At 34.7% G+C, this 26,779-nt stretch overlaps 1 protein-coding gene across 2 annotated transcripts in view; it reads right to left on the minus strand.

Annotated features, from left to right (window-relative positions):
* TMEM132D (transmembrane protein 132D) overlaps positions 1-26,779 on the minus strand; it is a 944,174-nt gene that overhangs the window by 506,577 nt on the left and 410,818 nt on the right. For both annotated transcript variants that reach the window (XM_074299467.1, XM_074299475.1), the window contains exon 3: positions 24,207-24,338. In XM_074299467.1, coding sequence (XP_074155568.1) covers positions 24,207-24,338 — 132 coding nt within the window. The remainder of the gene's footprint in view (positions 1-24,206; positions 24,339-26,779) is intronic.

Genomic DNA, 26,779 nt, shown 5'->3' on the forward strand with positions numbered 1-26,779 from the left:
GAAGAGAGGAAGGAAGAGAGGAAGGGAAGAAGGATGGAAGGAAAAGAATAAGGAAGAAAAGAAGGAAGGAAGAGAGCGAGGGAGGGAGGATAAAAGAAAGGGAGAGAGGGAGGGAGGGAAGAAGAATCTATTGATTGTAGGATTTTCTTTTGTGCATAAAGTTGTGTATGTTTAGAAGATCTTTTTCAGAACTAAAAAGCTTTTATATTGCTATTACTGCTTCTACTTCAAGCCTAGTCATTTGCATTAGGATCAACTATAGCCCAGGCTCTTGAAGATGGACTGTGAGGAATCCCATTAGCTATTTCTGCTGCTGCATGCATTTTGGTAATTCCTTTGGCTGAAGCGTTTTATCTTTGTTCGAAGTAATATACAGCCTGGTGGTTGGCGCTCTGAAATCGGAAACCACAGCCACCAACATTAACCATGATCTATGGTGTAGGCATGCATTTATGAAGCATTCTGATGAACACCAGCAAGCAGTGTAATCTAATTATTGTTGCTATTAGATTGTTATTTATGTTGCGTTTGTTCCCACTGTCGCTCTGGCTAGGGGAGCAAAGCTGTATTTTTGGATTACGACCCTCTGGAGATCCCATCAAAAGTAATGGCAGCTGCGACGAGGAAAGGAGGGTGGCAGTAACTCAATGCAGTTACCCACCAAAAGGAGATCTTAAATAATTTAATTCCAAATTCTGTACACTCCCTGAAAATGGGAAATATTAAATGTTAAATATATGGCTATAATAAAAGTAAAGTAACACAAGGGTAAATTAAGGCAAAAAACTTGTACTTTTCTTGCTTTAGAAATAGACTATTCCATAATGGATCTGGATGAGTGTCAGGGAATGCTAAATGAGGCAGCCTAGGGTACAATTTCATAGAGAATTGGGCTCATAATTCCCCTCCAAAGCAATGCTTCCATCTTAAAGTATTACTGCCTCCTTATTAGATCCATATGCTGTGCTTCCCAAAAGATGCAGCACAAACACACCCACTCAGACTTTTGAGCACTAACTCAAGCAAAGCTCAGAGTAGCTTGCAAAGCCTCTAGAGCTGTCTCTTTCTCATTCCATTCCAAGGACTCTCCAGTTCACTTAAGGAAAGAAAGAAAGCATCGCATCATATTCTCATAGTTCAGAACACCTGAATTCAAGTTTCATTTCTGATACTAATTAGCTGTATCAAATTGGTGAGTCACTTACCAAGTATTTAGAGGGACGTCATATGCAAATGGGATTATTCCACTCAAGTCCAGAGGGGATAGTTAGGAGCAATTGGATAAAAATGAAGTAAATAAATTTGGGCTTTATATATTAAAATGAATTCTTCACAATAAGCTATCCAGAGAAGAATGAGAGTCTCTGGAAGCTAGTAAGCTCCTCATTGGATGTTATTAAAAACAGAGGCAGAATGATTATTCTTCTAAGCATTGTAGAAGGGATTCTTTGGAATATAGTAGGCTAGAAGACTTCTGTCTAATTCTGGGGCTTTTGTGATCTCTACTCTCTGAGTACATTTTCTTCTTCCTCAAAAATAATATTTTATGATAACTAAATCCATTTAATAAAATTCAACACAATAAACATTTGCTAATGTCTACCATGAATAAAAGCATTGGTAATACTTTTTGTCTCACAGATAGGGAGATTAGGTTATAATATCTATAACTAACAAAGTATATAGATAATTCAAAGTTAAAAAATTATAGAAATGGATGATCAAAAAAGATGGGTAGGTCACATGACAAGAGTGAGGAGTAACTGTTGGGCAGCAAACTATGTTTTTCAAAATAAAAAGTAAGAATAGATTTCTGCATATTGGGAAACATATGCAGAGATCTGGATAATTCAAGATGGTCAGGAAGGAAGAGATCTCACCTTCCTTCTTGGAGAGAATATTGTCTCTTAGATCATCAGACTATTCTGTTGTATACAAAGCACAGTAGTAGGCACACAAAAATAAATGGTGCCTTGTCTTCAAGCAAGTTATGCTCCACTGAGGGAGGGAGTAGTTATGACATCTATTAAATAAAAAAACAACATTAAATATATGCATATTAATTTCAAGAGGAAAAAAGAGCTAATTTGTCCCATGTGTGTGTATGTATGTGTGCATGTTTCTGAAGGAAATCAACTCCTATATTCTGTGGCTAATCCTATTGATTTTCCTTTGGTAACATATCTCATATACACTCCTTTTCTCCTCTGGCCACCACTTTGGTGCAGGCCATCATCACCTCATGTCTGGACTGTTAAAATAGCCTTGCTACTTGTTTTCCCTGTCTCAAGTCTCTCCCCACTCCAGTTCACTTTCATTCAACTGTCAAACTGATCATTCTAAAACTTGTTTGACCATTTCATACTCCCTTCCCCACTCAATAATCTCCACTGGCCCCAAATTACTTCTGAGATCCAATACAGAATCCTCTGTCATTCAAAATCCTTCATAACCTCTTGTTTTCCTAGTCTTCTTAAACCTCCACTGACCACATAGTCTGCCATCTTGTGACATCTGACTCCTTACTGTTCTTTATATAAGATACTTCATCTCCTGACTCTGGATATTTTCACTAGCTCTTCCTCCGAGCCTGAAATGTCTCATCTCTGCCATCTCCCTTCCTTGACTTTCTTTTTAACTTTTTAAAATACACTTTTAATTTCATTAAATATTTCCTAGTTACATGTTAAAAAAAAACAACAAAAAACCTTAACTTTCGTTTAAAAAAACAAGCTCCAAATTCTTTTCATCCCTTTTGGACCTCCTCCTCTTTAAAAAAGGCAAGCAATATAATTTCAATTATACATGTGAACTCATGCAAAACATATTTCCAAGTAGCTATGTTGCATAAAGAATATCCACATAAAATCTCCTCAAAAAATAACCTAAAAAGCTATGCTACAATTTCCATTCAGAGTTCATCAGTTCTTTTTTATGGCAATGGACAGCATCTTTTGTTATCAGTACTTCCAAAATGTCTTGTACATTTTCTTGATCCGAGTAGCTACTTTTATAGTTCATACTTCTTAGAATATTGCTGTTACTATGTAGAGTATTATCCTGGTTTTGTTCATTTCATTTTGCATCAATTTGTGAAGGTCTTCTGCCTGAAGAAGTTGTGGTATATAATTGTGGTGGATTACTAAAAGAAATGCTGAACAGGATAATTTCAGAAAATGGTTTCAGAAAAACCTGGAAAGACTTAGATGAACTTACATGCAAAGTGAAGTGAGCACAACTTTGGAGAACATTATACACAGTAACTGCAAAATTGTGTGATAATCAACCATAGCAGTCTTAGCTCTTCTCAGCAATACAATGATCCAAGACAATCCCAAAGGACTCAGATGAAAAAGTGCTATCTAAGTCCAAAGAAAGAACTGATGAAAACTTAAAGCAAATCAAAGAATATTATATTTCACGATCTTTACTTTTTCTTTTTTTTCTACACTTCATTCTATGTTTTCTTTTGCCTTATGATTAATATGGAAAAGTTTTGGATGACTGCACATGTATAACCTTTGTCAAGTTACTATCTCAGGAAAAGGGGAGGAGTAGGAAGAAAATAATTTGGAACTCAAACTTTTAAAACATGAATAATAAAAATTGCTTGTTAAAAGTGTATAAATGGAAAAAAGAAAATTTGCGAAGAGGGAGATAATTCTTAACTGCACCATCTGAGAAAAGAAAAAGTAGCAATTTTTTCCCCGAGGTAATTGGGGTTAAGTGATTTGCCCAAGGTCACACAGCCAGGAAATGTTGTGTCTGAGGTGAAATTTGAACTCAGATCCTCCTGATTTCAGAACTGGTGCTCTATCCACTGTGCCACCTAGCTGCCCCCCCAAAGTAGCAGTTTTTATAAGTGCTTATAAAAAAAACCTTATAAGAAACTTTATGAATACACTTTGAAAAAAATGGTCCCTAATTTAGGTTTTACTTTGGAAGTGGTCCAAAAAAAGGAATAGAATGGAAGGACACAAGAAAGGGAAATGGTAACCACACTGTGAAGAGATTTAAATATCAGGCTGAAGATTGTTCATTCAATCCTGTACACGATAGAGATCCACTAAATATTAGTAAATGGAGGACAAATTGATTAGAGACACCAAGATCTCAGTTATGGTAAGCATGGATTAAGAAGGTAACAGACATATTTATAATTCTGTCATTCCATGAAGTCTAGGACTATATCAATGAAAAGTCTTTGGACCATTTCCATGTATTCAGCATAATCCAAGTGTCCACTTTATAGTACTTTATAAAGTCCAAAAATATTTTTATATATTCATTATTTCATGGGATCCTCTTGTGATGTAGGTGGAGGGGACACCATTAACATTTTGCTGATGAGCTGCACACAAGTTAAGAAGGCCTGGAGGAATTGTAAAATGGATCCATTAAGGGTATAGCTACACGGGTAATATATTTGGAAGGTAACTAGGTAGCAGAGTAGATAAAGTCCTGGACATAGAATCAGGAAGAGTTGCCATAGGCAACTATCAACTATATGACCTGGGGAAAGTAATTTAAATTCCCTAAACCTCAGTTTCTTCATTAATAAAAGTTTTCATTAATAATGAGAAAGTATATGAAATCATTTACAAGCTTTAAAGTGATTATGTAAATATTAGTTATAATCATTAAAAATAGATCTTCAAGGCTCAAAAAAAGATGACACAAACATATTAAACAGGTACCACAGATAAGGTACACAATATGTTTGAAGAGTTCAAATTGGGAGAAATCTATTAACAGTATGAAACTTGTTCTACTTTTGGATAATAGCTTTAATTATGGAAAAGATCCCACCCCCTTCCTCCCTCCCTCCCTCCCTTGTTACCCCTTGATTTTTCTTCATGTGACTTTCACTTATTATTCCTTTGAATAAATATAGAATTGTTCATTTCCTGGATAATAATGACAATAACCAAAATGAAAGGACTTTGATGATTCACAATGACCACAAAATTACTAATATTTACCATACTGACTTAAGATACTATTTGGGTGCCCTAGAAGTTGACAAAGTCAATAAAAGATTGGCATCTGAGTCAGAAGAAGGAATTATTCATGTGGAATTTCACACATTGATAAACATGTAATCTCATGTATTTGTATATCTCTATCAAGATAGAGATATAAATATGTGTGTACCAGATTTGTGTTTTTATTGATAAGGAAACATTTCCATTAATGCAGAATGATATCTGCTCTATAGCTTATTGTATAGCATCCTCTAAGACAAATCTCTTTAAACTGTGAATCCTCCCATATGGACCCCATAACCGAATGTGAGGGTCATGAATTATGATTTATTATAAGTAAATTTTTGATTTATATACTTATATGCCTAAGGTCACAAAAATGTCTCAAGTGAAAAGGGGTCCCATGTGGAAAAAGTTTAAGAAGCCCTGATCTAGAGCACAGAAAGTTTAGAAAACTTACCCATGATAATGGGTACACAGTCTGTAACTTACAATGTGGAACACAGATTATAAGGATCCAAGGCAGGACTCATGGTCCTCCTGACTCCAATGGCTAGTTGTCTATCCATTATGTGATAGTGTGTTTTAGTTGTATTATTATTATTTCCAGGCAAGTAATAAGAGAGTCTAGCAAGAGGAATAATTATCTCAATTTGCTGTACCCAGATGTTTTGCAGGTAAATATATGCCTTTATTGCTGACTTCATACAATTCATTCCATCTTCCATCTTCTGCTAGAGAGCCTCTGCTGCTACTACCCTTATTGTTCTCCATGGCAACAGCTGACTCTTAAGAGAGGATAGACACCCACAACTGAACTCTTTCCCTTCATGGATGGTACTACAAATGAATTTTGGGGGGGCTGGAACAAAAAGTATTGAACTCTGTAGGATCCCTCCCACAGGGAGCCCAACAGGAAAATAAGAGGCCCTTAAAGTGTAATTGCTCCTCAATAACAGTTAGAAGGGTCACAAAGAGCTCATTTTGGAAAAGCAATATCTGAACAATCGTAATTCCATTCCTAATAGATATGGGGATACCTAGGCATTTTTCTCATAGAACTATGCAATATATGTATGTGGAAATACATGTATTTAATATATTTGAAAACAAATATAATGGCTTTTTTACATATTTGGTTTTTTGTTGCTTTTCCCATTATTGTGAGCTCACAATCTTTTCTTTTGTACTAAACGCTTAAATGGGGGAGGATTCTGAGAAGATGGAGGAGTAAATTGGTAAATTTCAAGCTCTCCAGATTTCCCCCCAAAATAGAACAAATTTGCATCTCAGGGAGAACATAGATTAGTAAAAATGAATAAGACTTGGGGCAGAATTTGGGTCCATTGGATATAACCTAAGAAGATCTGAAGGAAGGCCCAGGGCTGGGGAATAACCTGTTTGAAGTGCAGACATCTCTGCTAGCTCCTTAGAAATATCTAGTGGGGATCCTTCAGGCTAGTTGGGTGTGCCTGGAGCTTCAGAAGGAAGCACAGTGACTTTCATCTACTGCAGAGTTTGTGGAGTCTGGGTTTGAGTCCCAAAAGATTAGCGAAAATCATCTGTTTGGGAACACCAGGCCCACCTGTGCTATTGAGACATGGCCCTGGGTGAGAAGGAACCAGTACTTGGTGAGTGAGGATGCTGTGGGCAGGAGGAGGGAACTCTTGTTTGGAGTTCCTGGTCAGAATGGAAAGCTGAAAGGAAGTTTGAGGCACTATCCCCCCACCTCATGATTAAAGATGTTTACTCTAATACCTCTTATTTAAAAAAAATAACCAGCAAAGAAGAAAGAACCCCACCACTGAAATATATTATGGAAACAGGGAACACTTGGGCTTACCTTCAGAGGAAGAAATTTTAGTTAAAAAAAAAAAAGCTTCTATCCCAAAGAGTAAAGTGAAATGGCTCCCCACCCATAATTAATTTATAAAAGAATTTAAAAATCAAGTGAGAAACATTGAGGGAAAACAAAAATAAAAAATAAAAACCCTAAAATAAAAACAAAATTATGAAAAAAAAAGTTAAACAACTGGAACAGGCGGTAGAGAGTATCAAAGATGAAAATAATTCTTTGATGAGCAGAACCAGGAGATCATTATACATGGAACAGCAAGATTATAAGATGATCAATTCTGATGGACATGGGTCTTATCCATAATGAGATGATTCAGGCCACTTCCAATGGTCTTGTGATGAAGAAAGCCATCTGTACCCATAAAGAGGATTGTGGGGACTGAATATGGACCACAACATAGTATTTTCACTCTTTTTGTTGTTGTTTGCTTGCATTTTGTTTTCTTTCTTAATTTTTTTTCCTTTTTGGTCCAATTTTTCTTGTGTTACATAAAATTTGTATAGAAGAATTGAACGTGTTTCACATATATTGAATTACTTGACATCTTGGGGAGGGGGTAGGGAAAGAGAGGGAAAAGAAATTAAAATACGAGATTTTGTAAAGGTGAATGTTGAAAATTATCCATGTGTATATTTTGAAAATAAAAAAGCTTTAATTAAAAAAAAAAGAAGAAAAGAGGATATCTTTTAATAATTAGAATTGGGCAAAGAAAGCCAGTGAAACTATGAGAGACTAAGAAATAGCAAAACAGATTATAAAGAATGAGAAAATAAAACAGAACATGTAACATCTGAAAAAAAATGATAGCTCTGGAGAACAGCTCAAGAAGAAAAAATATAAGAATAATTGGATTGCGAGGAAATTGTGACCAAAAAGAGAACCTTGAAGATAGTAATGGAGGAAATAATCCAAGAAAATTGTCTTGGAGTGAGGGGAAAGTAGAAATAGAAAAAAAAAGTCTACCAATCACCACCTCAAAGGGTTCCTTTGTGGAAAACACCCAGAAATATTATTGCCAAATTTCAAAACTCCCAGATCAAACAGAAAATTTTGCAAGAAACAAGGAAAAAAAAACAGTTAAAATATGCTTACGCTACACTTAGAATTGTACAAGCTATCAATAGCTACAATAAAAGTTGGAATCATATCTACCTACAATCAAAAGAACTAGATTTGTGGCCAAAAATATCATATCCAACAATATTATCTATAATTTTGAATGAAAAAATGGACATTCACCAACTTGAAGATTAGCTAATATCAAAGATCAATTTTAAGAAATTCATCATGCACAAACTGTTTAAACATGGACAAATTCTTTATGGTTTTTTTTTTTTTACATGGGAAATAAATACTTTATGTTTAAGATTCACATCAACAATAGGGTAATTCAGAAGAAAGATTGGCAGAGTTAAGGTAAAAATAGTAATCATGTTTTACAAATCGAGCACATCTGGTATTTCTTAAAACCTATTCACATCAGGAATGGATTCAATATGCAATACTATACATGTTTATACCATGAAAGGTATAGCACCCTCCAAAATCTATTAAGAAATAAGTTATGATGGGTAGATGGGGAAGCAAAGTATGAGGGAAGAAGACAAGGAAGGGATCTTTGGTGGGAAAGATTAAGTAATAGAAAGACAAATTATGGAGCAGAATTTAATTAAAGAGTCAGCAGAGATAGGAAAGACATATGTGTGCCTGTGGGGTGTGTATCTATTTGAGTTTGTGTGTGTTTGTATATATCTACATATGTATAAAAATCTCTTTTCTTAACTGTAGCTTGCTTGGGGGTGAGGGTAGGACGAAAGGGGAAAATATAATAAAATAAATAAGGTGCCTAGCAGAGAACCAAAGAACAATTTATAAGGAAGTAAAGAAAAAAATGGACATTTATCAATATAATTTCTTCTACTAATATATATCTATATCTATGTCTATCTCTCTCATATATATATATATTTATAAATATATATATATATGAGAGAGATAGACATAGATATAGATATATATATACTTTCTTAATCTAACAATTTGTTGTTATAGATTTTGAACTTTGCTGATGATCTTCTGCTGGGAACATGTCAGTTTTCTTTTATTTTGCTTTATTTTTTCATATTCTCTTTTTTCTTACTATTGTGTAGTGAAAGCTAGTGATGGCTGAATGACAACACCCATATACACATAACACCGATGTAAAAAGATATGGAATAAGATGTCCCTTATGTTGAGTTGAGCTCTCTAGGAAAAATATTAAAGGCAATTATGAGTTACTATTTAAATTGATGACAGGAATATCTATGATAATGAGATCACAGCTCCACTGAAGTATTTTATACATGCAAAATTTGAATATTTTCCTCTCTCTTGATACATGGCTGAATACCTCCTTTTCTGGCTGCCCATGCCCCCAAAAGTCCTTCCTTCATTTAATTTTTAAATGGTTTTCATCATATCCTCTCCTTTTCTCTTTAGCCATTTCATTTTCATCCATGTAACTAGTAGAACATTTCATTTAAAGCAAAAGTATACAACACAGAATTCAGAGGAAGCAGAGGCAGGAGATATGGAATAAGTTGTTAGTTTCTGTGTGGGAAAGAATGTGATTGCCCAAATGGAAGCTGACTACTACTTCCTCAGTTCTAGAAGTAACTTCTGAATGGTTAGATTTCTAATAAATGTTGTTCAAAGGTTCCCATCAGTGTTTTTCCACTATTAATCAGACTTGGTTTTCAGAAAAGTTATTAACTATGGTTATATAGCAAAAAAAACCAATTTCTCTTCCCCAAATGGGGGAAGATGTTCCATTGGAATGTGAGCTCACACTTAAAGCCAAAAAAAAAAAGTAATTGATGTACACATTTAGAAAACACGTAGCAAAAAGGTAATTCAGTTTTGCAGTGCTGAGAATCCTTTTTGCCCTTTACAGAATTATCATGAATTTCCCCTGAGTTATAGATTTCTCTTGGATTGGCCCACTTGTAGGTAGAGTCCCTAGTTTTAATCATTTTTTCAGCCCTCAACTTCTCCGAACAAAATGAGTGACCTATTTTCACTTAGATAAAGAAATCTTTCAATTCTAGTGAAGTTTATCATTGGCTCAAAAGAAGTCTTCTTAATCCATGAAATTGCACCTGTCACAGTAATTTTACTTTATCACCACAACTTCGTGACCCATGTGAAAATATCCAAAATAGGATTTTTTGCCATGAGTCCTTTATGCTTCTTGTCCTTAATTTATCTCTTCTCATCCTTAGCATCATGTCAGGCTAGCAGAGGTCACTGCTTTAGAAACACTGATATAAACTCTGATGGACATTTTGATTAAAGATAATGAAAATTATGGATCTCCTGACACTTCAGAATTCATAAGGCCATCATTTAGTCAATGGCATAGGGATGGTGAAGAGGAGGAGAAAGATTAAAAACAAAAATGAAAGCAAAATCATTTTCCTTCCCCTCAAAGTCAATTCCATATTAGTACTCTGCTAGATTTGACTACCACTCAACTGGATCATTGTAGGAATTCTAGCTTGCCAACTGCCTGGCTATCCTATTCATATGTATAAAATTGTGAAAGTGTGTCAGATTATTTTAGCCAATGATAAAATTCTTCCTGCATAGCATCATCTGCTTTCATCCCAATCTCCTATTATTCTTATAAGTGAATTAAAAACATATTTCTACTTAATTTGATTGATTAAATTATTAAATCCATATTTTAGGGCCTTCTATGTTTAATTAGGATGGGAAATGATTTTTAACCTAACATTTTTAAACTAACGTCATAGAGTAATAGATTTTAAGTGGAAAGGATCTTAAAAATTGTCTAAGCCTAAGACTTCATTTTAGATATGCATTTATTCAACAAGAACTTATTAATAGTTACATACCCACAAGGTGCTAGACTAAGGAGATAAAAAACAAAAAAAAAATTACTCTGCCTTCATGAGACATAGAGTCTTTGGGATCTACATATCATAACATTTAAATAATTTGCCCAATGTCACTCAGTATGCAAATAGCAGATGTCTATAAGATTTTGAATGCAGATTCAATTGTATCCCCATCATGCCTCCATCTCTTCCAGTCCTGAAATTCTAGTTAGACAATGTTTTCAGGGAAAATGTGTTTTAAAAGTTAATAATATACAAATAGTATACAAAATATAAAGTTAATAATATGCAATATACAAACTATATACCAAAAAGTTAATAATTGTAAATATACAAAAGAAAGTAAAAATAATTCTTCAAGTTCTAGAATTCTAGCACGATATTAAAGTCAATGAGCTAATACCTCATTCAAAAGGTAATACTTAGGTTTTTTTTTTTTAATAAAGCTAAAAACAACTTGTTTGCATTCATTTCACTGTTGTCTTTCCATATTATGAAGGTCTAACACTGGATGGTAGAATTCTCTATTAACCCTAGAGGGTCCTAGGAAGCAAGGTCAAAGATCCTTTAAGTGCTCTCCTCTAAGGTAAGAGTTCCAGGATATCTGCAAAGAATGAAGGCAAAAAAGGCAAGATGATAATGGATGCAACCTAAGGCTGGCCAATAAAACAGCTGTAAATCTACTCAGGGGGACTCTGGGAGATAACAGGGTCATGAAGGAGCTGATGTTAGCAAGTTTGCTCTTCAGTCATAAGGATCCAGGGACAGGTGGTTAGAAAGATATTTGTCTATAAGAATAAAAATGGAAGAAATTAACACTGCACCTGTCTGTCACTTATCCAATCATCTAAGGCTCCTGGTTACTATATGAGGCAGGCTTCAGGAACTCAAAATGGTAATTGACAGGCAGGCTTAATTAGCCATTCTGTTTCTGTTCTATAATATTTGCTAGTAATATTCATTCAACAACACCCTGCTGGCTGTGATAATATTGGTATGTTAATTCTATTACGATTAAGCTTTTAGCAGCCCCAACCTCTCCAAACAAAATGAGTGATCTATTTTCACTTTGATAAAGAAATCTTTCAATTCCAGTGAAGTTTGTCACTGGCTCCAAAAAAAGTCTCCTTAATCCATGAAATTACACCTGTCACAGTAATTTCACTTTATCACCACAATTTCGTGAACCATGTTAAAATATCCATAATACAAAAGCCATGTCTCTCAAGCTAATTAACAGGGCCACCTTTACATTTGTGACATCAGTGGCTGATTTTTAAGAGTAATTAAACATTATGCAAATTAAATAGAATATTCATAAATTCAAGCAGTTCCAGAGAGAAGACTCCTGGTGGTAATATTTGAATGTGCCCCATTCTGTATTCAGTACTAATATTTTGAGAGGACCTCAAGAATTGAAACCCAAATGACCATGTTTCCCAAAGGACCAGTGTTCCATTCCTTCATCTCACTTCTGCCCAAGAAAAAGATGAATTAAAGTGAGAACCAGAGAAGAAAGAGATGATGACCACTGCCAAAAGGAATAGACTCTTACATTTTAATATTATTAAGTAGGATTTGATTCAGCAAAAAGTATTGTTAATTGTGGCAGCCAAGAGAATAGATGATTGTTGTGTTGAGTATTTCCTGAATTGCCAGGTTTAAGCTTTCTTCTTGGTTGGTTTTGATAATTTATTATTATTATTATTATTATTATTATTATTATTATTATTATTATTATTTTTATGAGGCTGGGATTAAGTGACTTGCCCGGGGTCACACAGCTAGGAAGTGTTAAGTGTCTGAGACCAGATTTGAACTCGGGTCCTCCTGAATTCAAGGCTAGTGCTCTATTCACTGCACCACCTAGCTGCCCCCCTTTTATTATTCTTTATTACAGAAGCGAGTTCTATAGTGCAAGATAGGGAGCAGAGGAGAGATGATGGCAATGTTCAAAAAATCATTAATAAAACGTTTTTTTTAAATATAGGCTCCAACTAAAAGTGTATTTTTTTTGAGGGGGAAGAATATAGTGCCTCATTTAGTTACAACCTTCAGTTTAACAAGTTAGGTCTATGTCTGAGAAGGCAAATTTCTTTTTCGAAAAATGGTCTAAGTTCCTAGTAATCTTGCCCTTGTTTGTATAATTATGAAGTAGCTTGTGATTATGTCCATAATAAATAAAAAACAAACATATAAACAAAAAGCACAACTCTCTTAACAATGGCCATGATAGTGGAGGCAGTGAGGTTGAGATCCCAGCACTAAATTAGGAAAGGTCACTCTCTCAAATACTAGTCACACAGCTGTTCTGGATCCTCGCGCCACAAGCAAAGAAACACCAAGAAACACATGAACAGAGTTTAATCACAAATATCCATGAGAAATAAGATACATCAAATATAATTTTAATAGAATAAAAATAAAAGGGAATACTTAGAAGCAAGTATCTACATGCCCATTTATCTATATATATTTTTATGCACACAGCTGTCTGAATAGGACATTTATTCCTTTTTGAATTGGGACCTACTTGAGAGCAGGAATTGCCTTTTGTGTTTGTTTTTTTAATCACCAGCACTTGACCCAGTGCCTAGTACATAGCAGACACTTAATCAAAGTTTAACGATTGATTAACTGACTAAAATAAGGCATGGGCTAAAGAGATGAAGAGTATTAATTCTTCAGATCTGTTTTATTCTTACCATTCTAGATCTGAATGTGCATCTGTCATTAAAAAACCAAACAAAAAGCATCAGGCACTACTCCCTCCATTCTTCCCCCACCCCATTTCTCTCTCCCTCCTTCTCTGTTTTTCTCTCTGTGGCTCTCTTTCTCTATTTCTCTATCTCTGTCTCTGTCTCTCTGTGTATGTCTGTTTAGAGATCACCTCTCAGTGTCTCCCTGAGAGGCTTGGAATTTGAAAAAGGGAACCACAGATGTTTCTACCACTGACCACCACAGCCATGCTGCTGTTCTATGTGTTACAGGGATGTGTTCCACTACTACCTTTCTTTCCTATTTCTTATTTCTCAAGACACTTAAATCCTCCAAGTCTATGGGGCAAGGAACTCTGCCCAGTTCTCTTCTCACAATAGATTACTCCATTGCCAAATTAGGGTCTTCACAGCCAGTCCAAGCTTTGTTAGAGATTTATTATATAATATACTACCATTTAAAAACAATATAACTGTCACTTCTGAGTATATCCCTCCTCATCTTCCCCATCAAGCTTTATGTTATGAAAAATATTAAAGGAAGTGCAGAGAGGGAAAGAAGGAGGGAAGGAAGAAGGAAAGGAGAGAAGAAGGGAAAGAACAATTTGGCAAAACTAATCAACACATCAAATCTTTGACAGTATATGGAATAGCTGTCACCCATAGTTATGTATGTATGTACATTGTTTTACACATTAGCTAAATCTCAAACAATAATCTCACTATGGTATTTTCCCTTTAAGATATATTTAAGTCAAATTGCTTGTGAAATGTATCTATTTCCATTTTGGTAACATAATTTAACAGGAAAGATGTTTACTTTAACCTTAATAATTTGGAACAATCATCATCCATTGCATTCGATCTCAGGGGTTTTTTATCTTATTCTTAATTTACATTTTATATTCATTGTTTTATTGTTCTTTTGGCTTGGTTTTCTTCCCTCTAGGTCAGTTCATACAAGTCTTCTCAACTTCCATGGAATTTTCCAAATTTCTCCTTCCTTCGTGAACATTCACAGAGTACAATTTGTTCAGCCATTCCTCAATTGATGGACGTATAATTTGGGTTAATCTTTCTTTTGTCATGAAATGATCTTTTTTAAATGAAAAAAAAAGAAAAATGCATTTTATGTAACAATGCCAAGGGACAAAGAAAACCGAGTTCATACACTGCAAACGAAAGGGGAACACAAAGCTCCCTCTTCTCTTAATTTTCAAAAGAGAGTATAGTCTGAGGACATGCTGGGGGTGAGAGCAATAATATGATTGTCTATTCAGGAACAATACCATTATAAGGAAATTCTGCCAAGGCTGGAGGAAACCAAATTAAAAAGACAAGAACATTGCAGCAACAAAGAACATTTGGCTGGAGCTACTTCAAAAACAGTTAAGTTGAATTCAAATAAGTGTCAGATCTCTCAACAAAAATTCTTGTTTCTTGAGTTTATATTGGAGAAATATTTACATTGCTAGTTTTCTTCTCTTTTCTTCAAACCTGACTAGGAATGAAGGAACATCATCATGATTTGAAATTTAACATTGAAAAAAAAATGATGTTTATAAATATCCAAAGCCCTATCCTCTAGACTTTAATGTGAATAATGAGATATTTCATATCCAAAGTAGAGGTCATGAAAAAATAGATCTAACAGTTAAAGGGATCTTAGAGGCCATGAAGTCCAATCCCTTCTTTTTCTACGTGAGAGAAATGAGTCCCAATGTGATTAAGACCATGAAGAGTTGAACATGACTGAAAAATGACTGAACAACAACAGAATGATGTTGGAATGGGTGAAAAGTACCTAGAGAAATGAAAATAATGTCAAGAGGGGAGAGACCATATACATGAGGGGAAATAAGAGAAAGTTCCATGTGACCAGGACCACACAGCTAATAAGTTGTCTGAGAGAATCTGAAGCCAAGTCTTTTTGATTTCTATGTTAGCACTCTTTTTACTATTCCAAAGCACCTCTAAAAAAGCAGAGGAAAATATTGGTTGGATTCCTCTTTCCTCACCCCAAATTACCCATCTTCTTATAAAAATATATTTTACTTAATTTAAAAGCAAAAGTGACAAATAGCACCAGTCTGTATAAAGTTTTAAGAATTTAATTTTTATTTTCCTCAACATCTCTGAGAGATGAGCACTACAAGAAATATTATTTACATTTTACAAATGCAGTAACTGAGGCCCAGAGATTACATCTAAAACTAGTATCTAGAAAATGCATGAATTGAAGCCAGATCTGTGTTTCAGTGTTAAATTTTTACTAAACCATGTGTCCCAAATGTATTCCTGATTTTAATTCTCTCCTTTTGAAAGTATGCAAGTTACTTATCAGGCAAATCCGCTCAACATTTATTGGGAATTAGTCATTGCACTAGACAACAGGGTTATAAAAATGCAGAAGAATCAAAAAATGGAAAACAAAATAAAACAACAGTCTCACTCTCCAGAAATTTGCCATAAGCAAAACAAATAGACAAATAATTATGATATAAGGGAGAATAATGTTCAGTACTAGGTGGTACAGTAGATAGAATGCTAGGTTTGGAATTAGAAAAACCTGAGTTCAATCTCACCTCATAAACTTCCTAGCTGTTGACCCTAAGTTTAATCTTGTTTGCCTTAGTTTTCTCATTTATAAAATAAGCTGGAAAAGAAAATGGTAAAACATTCCAGTATCTTTGCCAAGAAAATTGCCAAACGGGTCATGAAGAATTGAACATGACTGAACAGCAGGACAATGTTGAAATAAGTGAGTACATTTCAGTCTATTTTCTAGAGGGGAAAGACCATATTCAGAAATGGAGATAAGAAAAGGTTCCATGAAAGACATCTGAGCAAAAGACACCTAGAAAAAAAGTCGTCAAGTGGCAGAAATGTTGAGGGACTGTGCTCCAAACACAGGAGATAGTCAAAGCAAATGCATAGTACCTGGAGTGAGTAGGACAAGGTATAGAAAGAGTGAAAAGTACAATTTAATTAAGCCATAGAGTGCCTGTTGGGAGAATTGAAATAAGGCTGAAAAGGGAGAGATGCTTAATCTGGAATGTCAAATTAAGGAGCTTATATTTTATCCCATTGGCCAGTGAAGGGGGGGAATTTTATTTAAACCATATAGCAATGGGGCCTGAATATTTAGGTCCTCTAATTCCCCAAGTAGGAAAAAATAATATAAAATTCTGTTACTCTCTTTTCCTTCCCTGATACTGTTTGGTAATAAGGGCATTTTGATACATCTTTAAGAATTATTGATTTAAGGATGTCTAGAAGATTTTGGAGAATGAGTCCTCAAAACCCCTTTGAGGAAGAATAAAATATTAAATAAAAATTCTCACATTTTTCACATACTTAGCCTTATATATAATCCTTTGATGTGTGGATAAACTGACCCTTACCCTGAATAGTATGTACATTCTCTAAGGGTAAGGAATATTAAACTTTTATCAAGGTTTCCATGGTACCTAACATGGTATCTTGAATGTTGTAGGTATTTAATAAATAGCTATTACACTTCACTAAATCTACTATCCTATTAATAAGTATCTTATATCTACAAGTTCAAGATCAAGATTGGTAGCAGAAGGAATAGGCAGATTCTAGGAGAGTAGTTAGTTTTCTCTTTCTCCCTCTTCCCAAATTTGTTTTTATTATATATGCTCTGATTTGATTTAACTATTATGCCTTAGTACAACTCCCAATAAGGTCCTTAAGAGCAGGGAATTATTCTTTTTATTTTTTGTCCTTTGTTGCTAACATAGACTAACTGATATAGAATTAAAAGGGACTTCTAAGATCATCTAATCTATTCCTTTCATTTTTTAGAGAGAAAATTCAAACTCAAAGAAGCTGTCCACTTCCATGATCATGTTAGTATTATTTAGTTATTTCAGAAATATTCATTTTATCATAACCCTATTTCTTGGCAAAGAGTAGTTTGCTGTTTCCTTCTCTAGCTCATTTTATAGAGGAGAAAACTGAGGCAGAGAGGGTAAATTAAGTTGCTCAGGGTCACAGTGTTAATAAGTGTCCAGGTAGCACAGTGGATAGAGCACCAGCCTTGAATTCAGGAGGACCCGAGTTCAAATCTGGTCTCAGACACTTAACACTTCCTAGCTGTGTGACCCTGGGCAAGTCACTTAACCCTAGCCTCAGGGAAAAAAAAATAATAAGTGTCCAGGCTGGATTTAAACTTGTGAAGATGAGTCCTCCTGATTCTAAATCCAATGCTTTGTCCACTTTGCCACCTAGCTGTCTATGATCACGAGCTATGAAATTACTTGATGTGATGAACCCTTTGATTATTTCATTTTTATCTTTATCTACCATATGTAATTTTGTTCTCTATTCTAACCCTGGCCTACAGTCCTTCCACTCCTACTCAGTTCTTTCTCAGGCCAGCTGTACAAAGGGACAGTATCTAACATATAGTAAGCACTTAAATATTTATTGACTGTTTCCATAACTCAACTTTCAGTGAACCAATTTAGCTCTACATTTTCCTCTAAAATCCTTGCTTCTTTATTCTATTGCGAATCATGTCTCGCCAAACCCCAACCTTTGATTATTCTCACTATCTGCTACTTTCCTTCCCCTTCTCATATTGTTGAAAGAGCTGGAGAAAATTGCGAAACTCCTCTGGTTGTATCAATACAAAGTTGAATCATTTCAGCTCAGTCCACACTGCAGCAAGGCAACTGTTTAATGATACCTGAATCAATTCACTACCCATAGACAAACTCCACTATTTTTTTAATTTAAAAAACAATATCAAAACTCTTCACAACCTAACTTGTTATCCATTATGCTCTATCACTGTTTCTGTGAGAAAACCACTTATCATCTAAACCTTCACTTCCTCCCCTCTTCCTCCTTCCAAATTCCTATGCAAACTGTCCTCATCATGCAACTGAAACTGCCCTCTCACTTGTTATTAATGATCTCTTAATTGCCAAATATGATGGTATATTTTAGCCTTCTTAACCTTTCTAAAGCTACTTATTCTGTTGATCATACTTTTCTGTTGTATTTTTACCTTCTCTAGGTTTTCATGACATTGCTCTTCTGGTTCTCCTTCTCCCTGTTCTCAATCTTCTTTGCTAGATCTTTGCTAGAGCCCAGGTCATTCTCACTAAATCAATGTTCTCTCCTTGATTATCTTCTCTTTTATTTTTTCAAAAGCATTAATCAACACACGTTCCCTCTGACCAAAGAGTGGAGTAGCAAATTCTTCCCAATGTCTTCCTTTATAAAGGACAGAAACTAGACTTGCAGCTCATTCCAGTTTGTATCTGCTGCTCTTCTTGTGCTTTGTATCTGTGCTCCACAGCACAAAATCACTACCCTATTTGCCAAGTACCCTTTGTTGTCTCCCATCCCTCTCCCCTCTCTTTCTTGTTTCCTTCTGTGTGTTGTTCCTTCTGTCACCTTTATACTGTAAGTTCCTTGAAGACAGAGATTCATTTTTATTAATTATATCCCTAGCTCTTAGAATAGTACCTAGCACAAAGTAGGTCTTAAAGTTTATTGAACTGGATTGCAATATACACACAGCTGTCTCCATGTTTTCTATTAAAAAGATTCTAAAGTCATCATTTTGGGATGACAATAATTTTATCAATAAGAGCAGCTTATAATTAATAATTGCAATCATAATTAATAAGGCAAAACAACAATAAAGTTATAAATAAGAGGATGATCATTTGGCTAGCTCTCTTAAACCAAAAATAATCATGGCAGGTAAACTCAATCTATATATTCATCAAAACAATGAAGGGCTGCTGGTGATATCATGCCATAAATTTGGACAGAAAAATTAAAGGATTTCTATCCAAGATTAAGTAAAATACAATGGATTTCCCCACCCTAGTTTAAATTTTTTGCAAGTTTGGGTGGGAGCTGACCAAGATCAGGAGAATCAATGCAATATCGTTATTAGTAACATCCTTCCAGAAAACAGAAATTTTTAAAATAAGAGATTTAGGAAAAGAGGAGAGTCTGAATATCTCTAAGACACTGGTTATTAATAATCATTTCTCTCACTAGAATGTGAACTTCTCTGGGGAATTTTGTCTTTCTCTGTGTCTTCAGTGCTTAGCAGTCTTTGACAAATAGTAGGCACTTAATAAATGCTTGTTGACTGACACATTTAGTAAGAGACAGAATTTGAATATAAGTCCTCTGACTCAGGAGTCAATTGTCTTTTCCCTATACAATTCCATAACATGATAGGTAGTTAATAATTATTTGATGAATTGAATTGAATATCTAATTATGCTTGATATATAATGAAAGGGTTACAACTTATCCTGTGGGTCATTCCATAGTAAACTCACCAGAATGTGAGTTTCGTGAATGTAAGACCTGCTTTGCCTTTGGTAATATCTAAAATATGGAAAATGATTAACAAATGTACATTAATTGATTTATTGATTAGTAGAATAAACCTTAGAATCAGAGTCAGGATTCAATTCTCAGCTTGAGTCCCATTTCCATTACATAAAATATGAATCAACTTGGCAAATCACAGGCTCATTTCTCTGTCCCTGAGATTATTTTTGAAAACAAAGCTGTTTGGTTAGATCAAAACTTTTTAAATTATAGGTCATGACTCACAAGGATGTCTTATAACTAAATGTAGGAGGTCACAAAATTATGATTTATTATCAGTAAGTATTTTATCTGTATACCTATATACTTGGGGTTGTATAAACATTTCTTGGGCAAAAAGTAGTTGTGAGTGGAAAAAATTTAAGAAGCCCTGGATTAGATAACCTTTTCCACTTCTAAATGCATCTCTGTAGATGTTCCTTGGAACTATTCCTTAGTCTAAAAGTGGGTGCTGCCTTCTATATGACAGAAAGACATCACTGGATGCTCTTCAACAGCTCTTCACTCTTCTATACTCTCAAGATCTGAAAGAATTAATTCAGAAAAGAGGGTACAATTCGAGTAAATCAGTTTTAGATCTCTGTAGTCCCTCTTTCCACTTCATAACTATAAATATTTTCTCCTTCCTCAAACCATAAATCTGACATTGATTTATTTGTACACATGCTACATTCCCCTCAATGGAATGTAAACTTCTTGAGGGTAAAACTATTTAATTTCTTCCTTTGCACCCCTAGTAGTTAGGATGGGACCTGGAATATGAAAGGCTCTTAATGTATGTGTGTTGAATTAAACTGAATCAATAAACTATACAATTTAATGGCTAGAGGCTATAGCCATTACTTACACAAGTGATCACACTCAGGTAATAAGGAACTTAAATCTATTCTGCAAACAAGATTAAGGTGGAGTGGGAATGTCCAGAGAGTTAGATAGTATAGTAGGAACTATAGCATATTATGCTCAGAGGGTTTTGGCTGTAGAACTGCAAGCAATCTTAGAGGCCATCTGATTTAACCTCCTTCTACTTTTTTTTTTTTTTCAGATGGAGGAAACTGAGATCCAATGAGATTATATGACTTGCTCTGGGTCACAGAGTTAGTAAGCATCAAAAGCAAGATTTAAACCCAAATGTTTTTATGTCAGTGAAAAGAGCCTTTAAAACCATCTATTCCAACCATCTGAGGTTCATCATGAATTGCCCAAAATCTCACACAGGCAGGATATAACAGAACTAGATATGATCTCATTTCCTCACATTCCAAAGTTAGCTCTTTTTTCATGGAACTGTAGATTACTTCCCTTTGGGCATCATCCCTTTGCTATTCAACTTTTAAATTATTTTAGAAGAAAATAGAAACAACCAGAAATCACTAAAATAAACTATCTGGACAAATTAGGAATTTGATCCTTCATTCCAAACGACATTGGAAAATGTCCATCTCCTTCAGGAAGTGTTTTTGATCCTCTCAGTCTGTAATAACCTTCCTTGCCCCCTCACCTCATAAAGCATAAATGTTCATAGGTTGATTTTTGATTGAAAGTTCCATATTAAAACCCACCATTTGCAAAGAAACATATCATTGACAGCCCGTGTTATAATCACAAGATGAGGTTAAACAAAGCACTCCAGCCCCGCTTACAATCTCTCCTCTCTCCTTTCTCTATGATTTATTTTATTCTTCAGTGCCTCCTGAAGGATGGAGTCAGATATATTCCAGCTTAAAATCTATTAGAATTCAGGAAGAGAATTATATTGTCTGTGTTGTCTAGAGAAATCTTATCCTACAAGATGCAGAAAGCTATTTCTACAATCTCGTCACATTGACTCCATCTTGGAGACTTTGACTCCGGCAGCGTCTGCATGTTCCCTGAGGAGCTCAACTAGGCATCTGGGAAGCAGTGAGGTTCATGGGTTCAATCATAGTTAGGCTAGATATTTATTAGGTACCTTGACAACACCATTTATCAAGTAGCTTCATAGGTAATAGAGACATGGTAGAGCTTTTATTTCTATAGAGAGTGAATCAAAATTTCCTCTCTATTCCCTATGGTAGGTGGTAAGTAGAGTATTGTCAACAAATCTTGGCACACAAACACACATTTCACACTCCAATTTCAGTAGCATTGGGAATTTCCAGTGTGAGACACGGACCTCCCCATGCACATAACAGCTCATCCATGATTCAGGTGATTGAGAATTATATTGGTGTAAAAAGAATAAAATTTAGATTTTGAGGACCTAGGTTCAAGGCCAGGTTCTGTCACTTGCTACTTATGTGTCCTTGGCTAGACATATAACCTCTCTGGGTCTCAGTTTCTTCTTCTCTAAAATGATTTTAGGACATATGACTGTCTAAGAGACTAGCTAGCTTAATATAGTGACTGGCACATTGTTTTTCAGTCATTTTCCAGTTATGTCTGATACTTCCTGACTTCTTTTGAGATTTTCTTGGCAAAAATACTGGAGTAGTGGGGCAGCTATGTGGTGTAGTGGATAGAGCACCACCCCTGAATTCAGGAGGACCCGAGTTCAAATCTGATCTCAGACACTTAAAACTTCCTAGCTGTGTGACCCTGGGCAAGTCACTTAACCCCAGCCTCAAAAAAAAAAAAAATACTGGAGTAGTAAATCATTTCCTGCTCCAACTCATTTTACAGATGAGGAAATTGAGACAAACAGGATTACCTAACTTTTCCATGGTCACACAGCTGTTATGTGTTGTAGATCTCTGTGGTCCCTCTTTCCATCTCATAATTATAAGTATTTTCTCCTTCCTCAAACAATAAATCTGACACTGATTTATTTGTACACATGCTATACACATAGAACACATAGAAGGTAATCAATAATGTTTACTGATTACAATTATGGCCTTAAGGAATTTTCTCCAGGAACATTAAAGATGAATTGAATCATCCAGGCTAATAAAAGTAGCATCATTGTGCTGGAAGACATATTATAAGCCATCTAGTCCAAACCCGCCTTTTACAAATGAGGAAACTGAGACTCTGAAGAAATTAAGTGGATTGTTTCTGATGACATGGGAAGCAAATGGCAGAGCTAGAATTCCTTTTCTTTTTCTTTTAAAAAAATTTAACAGTATTTATTTTTTTCAAATACATGCAAAGATAGCTTTCAACATTCACCTTTGCAAAAACTTGTGTTCCCAGTTTTTCTCCTTCCCTTTTCTCTTCCCCCTCCCCAAAACAACAAGTAATCTGATGTAGGTTAAACATATACAATTCTTCTAAAATATTTCAATATTCATCATGCTGCAAGAAAAATCAAATTAAAATGGAAAAATCATAACAAAGAAAAAAACAAGCAAAACAAACAACAACAAAGGTGAAAATATTATGCTTTGATCCACATTCAGTCTCCATAATTCTCTCTCTGGATACAGATAGCACTTTCCATAATAATCTATGAAAATGTCTTGTTGAATTCATTGTTGAAAAGAGCCAAGTCCATCCCAGTTGATCATTATATAATCTTGTTCCTATGTATAATGTTCTCTTGGTTCTGCTCACTTCACTTAGCATCAGTTCATGTAAGTTTTTTGAGGCTTTTCTGAAATCAGCCTGCAGAGGTAGGATTCTGCTAGTATCTTCCTGAATCTAAGTCCAGAATTCTATTTATTTTATCATACTAACACAAGAAACATGGAATATTGCTTGTAAAAGGCATTTTGCCACTGAAGAAATACTTGTCCCAGGAATCAAGAAGTTCTCGGTTCAAGTCATATCTTTGATGCATAAGGAGTAGGTATGCACTTAATTTCTCAGTGTCTCCTGACAAATCCTCTATGAATATAATTTATTAAATAATTTCATCTTCTAGGTCAATGAAATTTTCCTTACCTAAAATTCTAAAATTGCAAGTCTGATTTTTTTAAAACAGTAGCTATAACCACATATGTTTGACTTTTGTTTTAGTTTTAGTTTTACTCTGTTTGATTACCTGTAGGAGAGATGCTCAGATACCTTTTAATCTGTCATAAATGAAATGGATTGAAATAGCAATTGTATCAAATAAAAGGGCTCCTTAGGACAACATAAAACCCATTGAACATGAAAGAGTCCTTAGGATTACACATGGAATAGAGCTCTAGCCCAAGAGTTATCCTCCATTTAAAAAAAAAAAAGTCTACTGTGAATAATAGCTCACCCTTGCTAAATGTAGATTATCCATTTTATCTCTATGCTTTTGAGTTATCACCAGAGGAGAAAAGTATACTTTGATAAAAATGGACATTTGGATAGGATCCAGCAAAGAAAAAAGAGAGAAAGGAGACAAAGAAAATATCAGTGGATTTAAATGTGCATGATTCCAATCAGGTCTTACCTGTTCTCAGAAGTAGTAGATTTTCTCTGACATACATATTTCCCTGTATAATCCACACTCTCTTTAACATCCCATATGTGTGGGTTGCTGGCTCGAACACCAATAATATTCACACCTTTCTTTACCTTTGCCCTGTTGGGGAGGAAATAGGTATATTTATGAGATGAGACAGACCTGTTGGAAACTTCTTATTCTGCAATGATATTAAACCTCACTGACTGTGGATGCAGGACAGAAGCAGGTACATACAAGCCAAATAGTAAAGCTTCGTAAAGAAGTTTGACATGGAGTCAAAAAGACTTGGTTTAAATCATGCTGCTAAGACTTAACTAGTTGTATGGACTTGAGGCTAGATTTGAATCTAGGTCCACCTGACTCTAGGCCCCAGGGCTTTTTCCATTACTGTGCTACTAGTTGCCTCAAGAATAGATGCAGAAATATTATTGTTTCCACTTGATGGAAGTGAAACTTGAGCCTTGAAGAGGAATATGAATTACCATAAATCTTAATAAATAGTAGGAGGAAGAGATAATATTTTAGAAACTCAGTGTAGACCTACATCTCACACCTCAGACCAAAATAAGGTCAAAATGAATACATGATTTGGGCATAAAGGATGATACCATAAACAAATTAGGATAACAATGGATAATTTAATTATCAGGCCTTTGAAGAAGGCAGGAATTTATGATCAAAGAAGAACTAGAGAACATTATGAAAAGCAAAATAGACAACTTTGGTTACCTTAAACTAAAAAGATTTTGCACAAACAAAACAAACAGAAACAAGATTAAAAGGAAAGTACAAAGCATGGAAAGATCTTTAAAGCCTATGTTTCTGATAAACATTTCTTCTTTTTTTTTTTTTTTTGGCTGCTGAGGCAATTGGGGTTAAGTTACTTACCCAGGGTCACACAGCCATAAAAGGCTTATTTCTAAAATATATAAAGAACTCTGTCAAATTTAAAAGAATATACATCATTCTCCAATTTATAAATGGTCAAAATATATGAACAGAAATTTTCAGATGATGAAATTAAAGCCATCTATAATTATATCAAAAATGCTCTAAATCACTAGTGATTGGAGAAATGCAAATTAAAACAACTCTGAGGTACTACTAAATACTTCTCAGATTGGTTAAGATGATAGGAAAAGATAATGATAAATGCTGAAGGGGATGTGAAAAACCTGGGGCTCTAATGCATTGTTGGTAGAGTTGTGAAATGATTCAACCATTCTGGAGAGCAATCTGGAACTATGCCCAAAGGGCCATAAAGCCGTGAATACCCTTTGACCCAGCAGTGCCATTATGGATCTGTATCCCAGGGAAATCATAAAGGAGGGAAAAGGACCCATATGTGTAAAAATTTGTAGCAGCTCTTTTTGTGGTAGCAAAGAACTGGAAAATAAGAAGATGATCATCAATTGGGAAATGGCTGAACAAGTTGTAGTTATATGAAGGTAATGGATATTATTGTTCTGTAAAAATTGATGAACAAGCTGATTTTAGGAAGACCTGAAAACATTTACAGGAACTGGTGCTGAGTGAAACAAAAAGAACCAGGAATACATTGGACACAATAACAGCAAGAATGTATAATGAACAACTATGAAAGACTCAATTATTCTCAGTAGGTCAGTGATCCAAAATAATCCTAATAGACTTTGGACAGAAAATGTCACTTACATCCAAAAAAAAAAAAAAAAAAAAAAAAGAACTAAGGATAGTGAATGTAAATCAACACATGTTATATTCACTTCTCTTTTCTGTTTCTTTTTTATTTCTCCCATGGTTTTCCCCTTTTGCTCTTATTTTTCTTTCCTGACATGATTCGTAAAGCAATGTGTATTAAAATAAATGCATTTACTAGTAAAACAAATACCATTAAAAATTAGAACCCCAGTTTCTTGTCTCCAAGTCCAGTGTTCTATCTTTATATGTGAGCTATTCAGATAATAATAGTTTGATTACAGTTAGAGTCCCTTAGATAGAATCATAGAACATTAGAGCTAGAAGGTATCTATCCATCATTTTGACAAGTCTTTAATTACACTATCAAGGGGAATGTGTAGAACATTTAAAAAAAACTTAAATGATAATACTAGTTACAAGGCCTTCTGCCATCTTAAGAAAAAAGTTTTTTTTAACAATAATTTTTATAGATAACTTTCTTTTTATATCAAGGATATAATACCTCCCTTCCCATCAAAACCAACCCCAAATAAACTCTGTTTATAACCCAAAATAGGTAAGTAAACTAATCAACACAATGACTATATCTGACAATGTCCATGGCATTCTGCCCTTATTGTACAAGCACATACAGGGTTGAGAGGAGTAGAGTTCATTATTTGTTCCCAAGGAGCATCATTGCTTTTTTGTTTTTTGTTTTTTTAATTACTCAGAGTTTTACTTCTGAGAGAAATAAGAGAGAGGTGGAGAAAGAGGGGGGAAGGGAGAGAAAAAGAGGGGAGAGAGAAGGGGAGGGAGGGAGATACAAAGAGACACTCAGAGAGACACACAGAAACAAAGACAGTGAAAGCAGGTAGAATAGAAGGAAGGAAAAAGGG

The sequence above is a fragment of the Sminthopsis crassicaudata genome, chromosome 1 (genome assembly GCF_048593235.1).
Source record: "Sminthopsis crassicaudata isolate SCR6 chromosome 1, ASM4859323v1, whole genome shotgun sequence".
Lineage (NCBI taxonomy): Eukaryota > Metazoa > Chordata > Mammalia > Dasyuromorphia > Dasyuridae > Sminthopsis > Sminthopsis crassicaudata.